At 49.2% G+C, this 11,561-nt stretch overlaps 1 protein-coding gene across 1 annotated transcript in view; it reads right to left on the bottom strand.

The window, feature by feature from the left end:
- Window positions 1-1,006: 1,006 nt before the first annotated feature.
- TTL (tubulin tyrosine ligase) overlaps window positions 1,007-11,561 on the bottom strand; it is a 35,710-nt gene continuing 25,155 nt past the window's right edge. The window contains exon 7 of the mRNA XM_027555450.1: window positions 1,007-4,679. Coding sequence (XP_027411251.1) covers window positions 4,565-4,679 — 115 coding nt within the window. The 3' untranslated portion in view covers window positions 1,007-4,564. The remainder of the gene's footprint in view (window positions 4,680-11,561) is intronic.

Below are 11,561 nucleotides of genomic sequence, written 5' to 3'. Positions count from 1 at the left end.
AATCGTCCAGGCTAAGCCTCGACAATAGTCGAGGCTAAGCCTGGACTTAGCCTGCCAGGCTCCTCTGTCCATAGGATTCTTCAGGTAAGAATACTGGAGTGGGTTGCCATTCCCTTCTTCAGGGGATCTTCCTGACCCAGGAATCAAACCCAGGTCTCTTGCATTGCAGGCAGATTCTTTACCAACTGAGCTACAAGGGAAGCCCCTAGGATATGCCTGCTGGTATTTATATGGCCTTAGTAAAGTCTTAAGAAGGACTTCTTGGACTTCTGGCTAATTGGAGAAGGAGCCTCACTTTAAAGCACACAATCTGCAGCATGATTCAGATAATTCACGTCATGTAAAACATGATGGGCTAGATTTTGATAGCTGAAATTGTTTCAGTGCATCATCCTGGAGCAGCTCACAGTTTTAAAGGACAAGTCTATTGGCTTACATACCAACATTCTTAGGTCAACAAACAATGGCCATGTATGTGCTTATTTTTGCATGGCCCATGAGCTAAGTTTTGTTTTTTTAATATTTTTTAAGAGTTAAGGAAAAAAAGAAGAATATGCAAGAGAGAACCAGTTGGGCTTGCAAAGCTTAGAATATTTACTACCTAGCCCTTTATTGGCGAAGGCAATGGCACCCCACTCCAGTACTCTTGCCTGGAAAATCCCATGGACGGAGGAGCCTGGTGGGCTGCAGTCCATGGGGTCGCTAAGAGTCGGACACGACTGAGCAACTTCACTTTCACTTTTCACTTTCATGCATTGGAGAAGGAAATGGCAACCCACTCCAGTGTTCTTGCTTGGAGAATCCCAGGGACGGGGGAGCCTGATGGGCTGCCGTCTATGGGGTCGCACAGAGTCGGACATGACTGAAGCAACTTAGCAGCAGCAGCCCTTTATAGAAAAAGTCTGCCTGCCTCTAGTTTAACAGAATCACGAATTCCAATAACCAGGCATATCGGAGGACAGTCAACACCCACAGTAAGATGAGAGAACCAAAGGGGACAAAAACACTTGAATACGATTCCTTTAATGCTCCAGGCATTCAAACATTCATAGAATTGCCTTGTTTCAGAAGTCATTTCCTCTTAGGTACAGATTCTGTGTCCAGGAGCAGAGACAGTTTTCTCCACGGCACCCACTAGTGCTGTGGGGACCCACTCCAGCACTTTGTCTTCTCTGGTAGAGTTCCCACGACCCATGGCAAGGCTGGATGCACCCCTGCTTGACACAACCTCCACTTAAGGAAACACCCTTTGTAGGGTTACCACAGCTTGTGGGTCCGTCCGCTTCCAGCACAACCAGACATCCCAAGTCTGGGACCATCACCCTGAGGCGCTCATGAAACACCACATTAGCTGGTTAAGTCCACCAGCACCTGCTCCACTATAACAGACAGACACTGAGGCACTTTCATGTCCTGGGGAAACAGAGTTTACAGTCATTATAGGAGTCCAGTGAGACAGAAGGGGCTTTCCTCTCAATAATTCATTTGTAACCCTAACACATATTTAGCAGATTTATAAATTCATGTCTGGTTACATTTGACAACAAGGCTTCACTAAGTAGATGAAAGCAGATTTAAGTAGATGAAAGCACGGCTGAGTTTCCAAAGGCTATGACGGGGAGCGGAGAGAGAGAACTTGTTTGGATGGAATACGCTGTATATCACGTCAGCATCTGGTCATCCTTAAATGCCTGGCCTTCCAAAAGGAATTTTCAAAAAATCTCTAACCCTTATTGGATTCTTCCAAGGTAATAATGTTATCTGTCCTTCCTTCTCCAGCAGTGGTTCGAGGCATCTCAATCCATCTGACGCCTGAGGTTCAAACCTAACAGGCCAGGGGTCAGGGAGGACGGAGGTGTGGACACCAACATTCTTTAAAGCTTCCCCAGTGACTCCAGCAAATTATCGGCATCGAGAACCTTGGTTCTCAGGGTTCTCCAGCTGTCCTAATCTCATGTGTCCTCACTGAATGCCCTTGAGGTAGTCCTTGGATCAGACAACAAGTTCTTCCACAAGATAAGAAACTAAGGCACAGAGGTTCATGGGTTTCTCTGATGATGCGCAGCCAATGAGTCAAGACTGAAATTAACATCTCCCAAATAACACCACCACCTCCTTCCCTAGCAACTGGCGACATGAACACAGACTACACAGATGAAGACTGACTGGGGGCGAGGCATGACCATCTGTGCCACGGATATCACTGAAGGGTATGGAAGAGTTTCTGTGCCAGCTGCTCTCCCTGATCAGACATAAATGCACAAAACAGATACTTATTTGAAACCACACGAGGAATGAAGCATAATTTCCTCTTTAAAGCCTTCCCTTACATATATTGCTATCAATTCTGTTTTCTTAGAAAATCCATCAAAATCCACAGACTTCCTAACACCTGGATTCTTAGTTGTCACTGAAAGAGACACTGGAAAATTCCCAAATGTCCCTGTAATTTAGGTCCAAAAGATCATTACAAATCTGCATTTGCTTGTGACGGGACTACAGAATTCTCCCTGCTTTTTTTTTCCTCTTGTTTTTTGGCTGCACTGGGCAGCATGCAGGATCTTAGTTCCCCAACCAGGGATTGAACCTGAGCCCCCTCTAGTGCAAGTGTGGGGTCTTAACCACTGAACGGCCAGGGAAGTCCCAAAAACCTCCCTACTTGTCCCATCACAGGCCCACACAGACTTCCCAAGCCCCAGAACCCTACACTTTCTCCATGGGTGCGCACCTGCCCACAATCTACTCAGAATCTCCCCAAACACTAACCCATCAGCTGCTCTGGGCCTCTAGGATTCCAGTAACACTTGTTTTATTTTGCTCTGGATGCAAACTTCATCATCTATATATTCTGGGTAACCACTGGCATGTTTATTTTTTAATTCCAAACTGCAGGGTGAGCCCAGCCGGCTGGGCCTTCCTCCACTTCACTGAGACACAGTACGTTCACATCCCACACCCACTGCTGCATCCATGAAATCATTGCCATCATTCCTTTTTTTACCATCAGCTCCCACATCTCATCATATTTGAGGTTGCTTTTTCTTTGCTTTGTAAAAAAAGTCTCCCCTGGCAGCAGAACTCTTTTCTGATGACAAGTGGAGATGAATGAGGGAGGGCACATGTGCTAGAGAGTAGGCTTGCACCCGCATCTCCCCCACCCCCCATTTCCCCATCCCCCAACCCGGCCCAAAGTCCTGGGGTGGAGGGTGCATGCCTGTTCAGCGGGTCTGCGGGGATCCCCATGCACTGTGCACTCAGCTCACACTGGACACAAGTGGCATGTGGGGGCTCCTTCTTGCTAGCGACATGGCCTCCCGGAAAGTCTGTAGAATATTCATCCAAGCCGTGGGTAGTAGAAACTACACCTAAGGGGACACTGCTAACATTTGCTGATTGACAGGGTGCCATGTGCCGCTCTGAAACTACACCTTTTCCATTTCAAGAGATTCCCTCATTCGGGTGAGACACACACTGATCCACAGCCTCTCCCGGACGTTGAGAGGAACAAGGAGACGAAAAATCTTCCCTGGAACAAAACCTAACCTTCCAACTCCTAAAGGTGTTGAAGGAGCAAGAAAAACAAAATGGGGAAGAGCCCCCTGGGGTGGGGTGGGGGGAGGGGAATTCTCCTCTCCTGGAGAGCATTCTAACAAAAGTTAAATCCTCCAAAAAATGAACAAAAGGGAACCTGTCCAAAGGGCATGTAGAATTCTGGTTAAAACAAGGAGATTTGAGAATCACCATAATCGTCATATTTCAAAGACCCACCCCACCACCCACACACACCCAGCTATTATGTAAAGCAAGACATCGTGTTTTTTCCTCTCTCATGCTTATTGAATGCTTATGGGTTCACAGCAAACTTTGCTGCTTGGTTTCTAAAACATGCAGAGAGCAGACTGAGAGCAGCGTTCGGCGTCCAGTCCACGCCAGCCCGGACCGGTGACCGGCCAGACACCATCAGGATCGGGATGAGCACGCCCCCTGGCGGCGAGGCGGCTCCCGCACAGCCAGGCCCCAGGGACAGATGGTGAGCAGACGGTTGGGGGAGTGACTGGGACGAGCTGGGGGGACCCATCGCCCACCTCCTGAGTGGTCTCACATCCCGTCCCCACCCCAGACCGGAGGCTGCACCTGGGCACAGAGCTAAGGCACTAACGCAGCAGTGGACAGTCACCAACCAGGTCCGACGGCTGCCACCCCTGGGCGGGAGAGGCGCTGCTGCTCAGAGCGCTGCCTTAGGATATAATTCAGATCTTTTCAAAGAATGAGAGCGTAAAGTAAGTACATCCCTGTTTTTGCCCCTTAAAAGAATATCTGGCTCTCCCGTCTGAGAAATGTGCTGCAGTTTTCAAATCTCCGTAGCAGGGCTGAGAGCTCCACCCGGGGACCTCTGGGCAACCAATCACCCCTGGGGGAAGCTCCTTTGTTTTCTCCCAGCACATCTCTCCGAGTTGCCTCTCTTCTTCCCTTTTGGCTTGACAGCAATTCAGACACATCTCCTTCCCCTGGGGCAGGGCCCCCCGCGTGCTTCTTCTGAGGCATCTCTGCGCACCTCCCTGGGTCACAGCTTGATGAAGGTGGCCGGCTGGGGGGGCTGCTGTTCCGCGTCCGGGGGTGGGAAGACGCTGGCAATGGCTATGTCCACGATGCCCTGGCACAGCTCTGCATAAAGCTTCCTGAAATGGGTTCGGAGATCTATTATTGAGGATGCATATCAAAGTGCCGGTGAGAAAATCAAAGGTGGTTTTTTAAAAAAATTAGGATTGTTTAGTTGCTAGGTCCTATCCAATTCTCTTCCAACTCCATGGACTATAGCCAGCCAGGCTCCTCTGTCCATGGGATTTCCCAGGCAAGAATACTGGAGTGGGTTGCTATTTCATTCTCCAGGGGATCTTCCTGACCCAGGGATTGAACCCGAGTCTCTGGTGTCTCCTGCATTGGCAGCTGGATTCTTTACCACTGCACCACCTGGGAAGCTCTTTTACCAGAATCTGCCCCAAAATTCCACCTGGTATTTATAAGACACGTGTCAGCTGTCCATACAAATACTGCAGGAAGTACTACTGCATGAAGATAAAGCATCCACTCAATGGATATTTCTGGAAGGTCTTGCAGGTGAAGAGACAAGGCAACATCTACTCTAACTAACTGCAGGGAAGACAGGCAGTTCCAAAGAGAACAGGGCCATCTTGCCTGTCTGTGGAGGGGTACACATGCAGACACAGGCTCTCCCCAAGGAAAGCACCCACGTGGTGTGGTTGAGGGGCCTTTAAGGAAGACTCCTCAGAGTAATAGCTCAGCTGAGACCTGGAGAATGAGTGACATCGGACAGAGAATGGATGACAGGGCAGAAAAGAGGAGGAAGGAGAGGGGAGTCAGACACAGAGAATGAGAGTGATAAGATCATCAGTATCATTTTTCTAGAGGCCACAAATATGTGTTAATATACAATATTTCTGTCTGTTTCTGACTGACTTCACTCTGTATGACATTCTCTAGTTCCATCCATGTCTCTACAAATGATAAAATTCTGTTCCTTTTTAGGGCTGAGTAATATTCCACTATAGACACACACCACACCTTCTTTGTCTAGTCCTCTCATTTGGAAAGCAGAAATAGAGAGACAGATGTAGAAACAAATGTATGGACATCAAAGCGGGAAGGGATAGTGGGATGAACTGAGAGACTGGGATTGATAGATATATACTATGCATTAATATAAAATAGATAACTAATGAGAACTTACTGCATAGCACAAGGAACTCTACTCAATGCTCTGTGGTGAGCTAAATGGGAAGGAACTCTAAAAAAGAGGGCATATATGTATAAGTATAGTTGATTCGTGGACTTCCCTGGTGGCTCAGATGGTAAAGAATCTGCCTGCAATGCAGGAGACTCAGGTTTGATCCCTGGGTTGGGAAGATTCCCCTGAAGAAGGGAATGGCTACCCTCTCCAGTATTCTTGCCTGAAGAATCCCATGGACAAAGGAGCCTGACGGACGACAGTCCATGGGGTCACAAAGAGTCGGACAGGACCAAGTGACAAACACTTCCATAGCTAATTCACTTTGTTGTATAGCTGATTCACTTTGTTGTAGAGCAACTATACTCCAATAAAAATTAAAGATAATAAAAAAGAACGAGGGTGAGATACAGAGACAAAGGAGGGGAGGGAGAAAGAGAGAGGAGGGTGAGAGAGAGGAAGGGCCATGCAAATATAGGGAGGGGCACCCACCAAGGAGACAGAACTCAGGAAACCTGGGAAACGGGACCATCGCAGTGTGAGGCAGGGGACAAGGTGGGGCCTGACATCACGTGCTGGCACCTGGACTTCAGCCAGAGGCCAAGGAACCACCAAAGCCAAGGAGGAAAACCTCCCATCCAGAGCTATAAGGAGGCCCTCAAATTCCGCACCCTCTTGTTCCCTACAGGATTTTTGTCTGCTTCACATAGAGTGTATGAGGCAAGCTCTTTTGGGACTGGCTCCAACACAGGGAGGGCTTCCCAGGTGGTGCTAGTGGTAAAGAACCTACCTGCCAATGTAGGAGATATAAGAGATTCAGGTTTGATCCCTGGGTCAGGAAGATCTCCTGGAGGAGGACATGGCAACCCACTCCAGTATTTTTGCCTGGAGAACCCCATGGACAGAGGAGCCTGTTGGGCTACAGTCCATGGGGTTGCAAAGAGTTGGACATGACTGAAGCAACTTAGCACAAACTCATGTCAACACAGGGAAAAACCAGAGACATATGGTTCAAAGAGAAAACCCACATCTGAGACGATGCTCTGGGCCAGATGTGCCTATTTGCTATGTGCCTAACTTGCTCAGGACTGCTGGGATACAGGTGACACGAGTCTAGGCCAGCCCAACCTGGAGGAACAGAGGTCTTCACTGTCCTGACTTCCTGAAGATGCTATCTCCCAATCTCCACCAGGTGGGAAATCTTCACAACCAAATTCTGGTCCCTCCTGATCCAGTGGCAAATCTCTGCTATTATCCTCATCATAGAAACTTTCTCCCACCCCTCATCCCCTTCTACTGCCCTTGAGGCTGGAATTGCTATGTCCTAACCTTTTGTAAGGCCCTCTGGGAAAAGAGCTCGTGCAAAGCCATGCTTCTGTTGTCTGTCTTGGTAAGCCCTAACTGCCGGCTGACCTTCGTTTCTCCTGTGAGATGTCTGCTCTTTCCCACCTCCCCTCCCCCCATCCCCCAGCCCCTGCTTCTTCTGTCTACATGGATCAAGCCCCATGGTCAAGGCTACACCACTCAACCTTCCCCTTCTGAAGGGACAATGATCAGGAGGCCTGCACGGGAGGGATGGTAGCTTGGGTCTTAGTAGTCTTGGGTCTTGGCAAGTCACCAAGAGCCAAAACCATTGAAACAGACAGTGTTTGGTGTTCCATGAAGCGTGTCATTAGCCACCTTGGGAAAGATTTTCTGAAGGGGATGCTGGGGGCTGGGGGAGAGGACACAGCTTCAACCTCGTCAAGTCAACTAACGACTTCGGTATTTCTGGCATAGGAGGTGCCCAATATACAAGCAAGTGTGGGTTTTTGAACATCCTGCTGTGTTCATACAGCAAGACAAGTAAGTCCTGTTTTAACACCTGCACAACAATGGAAACCGAGCTTCCTGAATAAAGACTTTCCTTTGACTACGCCATTGTATCATCATCTCTATCAACTGTCTTCCCCATTTGTCCTTTAGGAAGCAAGGATAAAGGCATTTGAAAGTTTATTTCCTTCAAGGACTTCCCTGGTGGTCCAGTGGTTAAGACTTTGCCTTCCAATGCAGAGGGCACAGGTTTGATCCATGGTCGGGGAACTAAGATTCTGCGCCCCGCGCCCCCCCCCCCGCCCCCCCGCCAAAATAAAAAATCAGGAAAAATCATATATCATTGTTGTATTAAAAAAAAAGTTTACTTCCTTCAGCATAAGAACAGAACCCATACACCTCATGGTGTGGCCTCGGTCCCTTGGGGCTTTCCAAGCCACCTCATAGTAAGCCCCCCATTCCAAGAGCTCTCCCTACTCAAAATTATACACCTAAAAGATAGAAGAGCTTCCCGTGTGGCTCGGTGGTATAGAATCCACCTGCAATGCAGAAGACCTGGGTTCGATTGCTGGGCCAGGAAGGTCCCCTGGAGAAGTGGTTGGCTACCCACTCTAGTATTCTTCCCTGGAGAATCCCATGGACAGAGGAGCCTGGAGAGCTACAGTACATGGGGTTGCAGAGTCGGATACGACTGAGTAACTAACACTTTCACTTCAGTTCTTCTAGAAGATAGAATCTGTTTCTTTTCTATGACAGCAACTGTAACTCAAAATAATTCATACAATAATTAACTGGGCAGTGTCTGGCTCACTCCTCCAGTGGACTCTTTAAGGATGCTCATTTTTACATGTTTCTCAAAACCCCACTCTTCTGTTAGACTCCACTGCTCTCATCAGGACTCTGAGCAAAGGGGATCCAGCAGATGGGAAGTAGCTTGGAGGCGCTAGTGAGATGGAGTCAGAGAAGACAGCGAACCCTGATGCCCAGTGGCTTATCACTAGAGGCCTCTGTCAGGCTCCAGCATGACCAGATCCTGCAGAGCATCTCAGCAAGCAAGTGAGCCTTCGCCAGTGTGTGGATGCCACTGATGGAAAAAGAGGTCAAGGATATTACTCATCACTCCAAGTGAACTGAGAAATTGCTGTTTCTCTGCCCTCTCTAGCCTTCAATCCTTACATGAATAAAAGAGGCAGATCCACCTTTTCCTGTCCAGAGACTAGAGGTCAACCCTTGAGCCAAAGCTGGAGGCAGAATTGACCAGGCCTGATGGACAGAACCTTGGGGGTCCTGGAAAGGGGGAGGCTGGGTCTTAGTTGGGTTTCTGGCTCAGGATCCCAAAAGAGGGGAGTTGGACATTCACTGAGATGGGCAGCTCTGGTTTGGGACGCCCAATGGACATCCACATAGCTCCTCGCAGGATGCCAGGAAGACAGGTGCAGACACTGGCCTGGGACTCAGGGATACAATGTAATTGGCTGGCTTTAAAATCCAGGAGTGCAAGATGGACTTGGCTGGAGACCTGGAAAGAGCAGTTTCTGTGAGGGTGGATGGAAGTCAGCCTGGAGCGGACCACAGTGTGGATGGGGACTGAGGAAGAGGAGATAGTGTGTGCAGATGTGGCTTCTCCAGATGTGTGGCTGTGGGCATTTCTCTGGTGGTCCAGGGTTTAAGACTGTGCTTCCATTGCAAGGGGTGCAGGTTCGATCCTGAGTTGGGAAACTAATAAGATCCTACACGCCATGCAGAGTGGCCGAAAAAAAAAGCAAGTGTGGCTGTGAAGGGGGCAGGGAGGGAGTGGTCAGGGGAGCAGGACAGGGCATCAGAGGAGGGCCTTTTTTTTTCCTTTTGGCCTCACTGCACAGTGGGTGTGTGGGATCTTAGTTCCCTGGCTAGGGACTGAGCCTGTGCCCTCTGTATAAGAGGCATGGAGTCTTAACCACTGGACCACCAGGGAAGTCCAAGAGGGCTCTTTGTAATCACTGGGGAAATCTGCTGGGTACCACATGCTGGTGGGAAGTATTCAGCAAAGAGGTAGCTGAGCACAGCATCCTCATCCTGCCCTCCTGCCTGGAGGGAGGGAACTGCATCAGAGCACAAGGAGGGACGTACTGCTGACAGGAAGGACGGAGAAGGCGGGCACCCCTAAGGATGTGATGAAGGGGGAATGTGAAACGTTCCATACCCCTCCACCCCAGCCCCCTTCACTCTCCTCCTCCTCCAGATCTCAGTCCCAAGCATCACCTCCCAAGGGGATCTTGTGCTCAATATTATTATCTTCTAACATCTTTCACTCTATGATAGCGTGTGTCCAGTCTGTCATCTATATTTGTCTTGTCCTTGATCCTTCCCAGTCCCCCTCTACAAAGGGTGGGGCCTAGGTCTCTTGGTACAAAGGCTGAGACCCAGAGCCCAGTCTGGGGCCTGGCAGGTGACAGGGACCTAACAAGTACCGTTAGCTGCCGGCACGGATGAAGCTGCAACCTTTGAGGATGAAGTGCGAATGACTCCTTTACATGGAAGGTTTCCCATAGGTAGACCCCAACTCACCTATACCCTCACCTTTTCTTACCCCACAACACTCACACCATGCTGCAGCCAGACTCCTCCCAGGAGGACTGGAAGCTCCCTGAGGGCAGGGTCTGTTCATTTGCACATCTCCCCTAGAGCCTGGCCCAGAGCAAGGTGCGGCTGGAGGCTGGGTCCCTTTCCCCTTGGCACAGGTGACTCTCTCCTTTTCCAACCCAGCTTCAGCTCCACCATGTCCATGGCACCTTCTCAGACCACCTCCTGTCCAGGGAGCCCCTGAAATGCTTGCTCATCACTATCTCCCCAGCTCACGGGACCTGCTGACCCATCACCTTGCCACACAAGAGGGTCTCGGCTGCTACTACTGGCTTTGTTTGGAATTTTGACCGCATCCCCCACCCACCTCAGCACAGGCTAAATGCTCAGCTCATATGGGAAGGAGATGGAAAAGGGAATGACTCAACAAGGCCCCCTGCTGGCCAGGGTCCAACCAAAGCACTACCATCACTGGAACATCCTCCTTGACATCATTCAAAGGGTCTACGCGAGAACACCCAGTAATGGGCTTCCCAGGTGGGTGCTAGTGGTAAAGAACCCACCTGCCAATGCAGGAGACCCAAGAGACATGGGTTCGATTCCTGGTCTGGGAAGATCCCCTGGAGAATCCCATGGGCAGAGGAACCTAGTGGGCTGTTGGACATGCTGAAGGACTTATCAAGCACACATGCATATTCTTGGACACCCCTGAAATGGGAGCTCACACTGCGTCAAGACAGACTACCCCACCCGTGGAACCAAATTTCCACTTGTTAAAATCCAGTGGGGGTAGTTGCATTTTTAGTTTTTTAAGGAACCTTCATACTGTTCTCCATGCTGGCTGCAGTAATTTACATTCCAAACAACAGTGCTACAGGATTCCCTTTCCTCCACACCCTCTCCAGCACTTATTGTTTATACACTTTTTGATGATGGCCATTCTAACCCGTGTGAGGTGATACCTCATTCAAAAAGACACAGGCATCCCAGTGTTCACTGCACCACTATTTACAATAGCCAGGACATGGAAGCAACCTAGATGTCTATCGACAGATAAATGGATAAAGAAGGTGTGGCATATATACAGTGGACTGTATTACTCAGCCATAAAAAGGAATGAAATTGGGTCACTTGTAGAGACATGGATGGACCTAGAGTCTGTCATACAGAGTGAAGTCAGAAAGAGAAAAACAAATACCACACATTAATGCATATATGTGGAATCTAGAAAAGTGGAACAGACGAATCTATTTGTAGGGTAGGACAAATGCAGATGTAGAGAATGAACCTGTGGACACATGAGGGAAGGGGAGGGTGAGACACACGGGAAGATTAGCACTGATACACATATACACTATCAAGTGTAAAACAGCTAGCTAGCAGGAAGCTGCTATATAGCACAGTGAGCTCAGCTGGGTGCTCTGTGATGACCTAGAGGGGT

This window comes from Bos indicus x Bos taurus, chromosome 11 (genome assembly GCF_003369695.1).
Source record: "Bos indicus x Bos taurus breed Angus x Brahman F1 hybrid chromosome 11, Bos_hybrid_MaternalHap_v2.0, whole genome shotgun sequence".
Classification (NCBI taxonomy): domain Eukaryota; kingdom Metazoa; phylum Chordata; class Mammalia; order Artiodactyla; family Bovidae; genus Bos; species Bos indicus x Bos taurus.
Note: the sequence above shows the minus strand (reverse complement) of the source record. Positions and strands in the feature narration are given on the sequence as shown.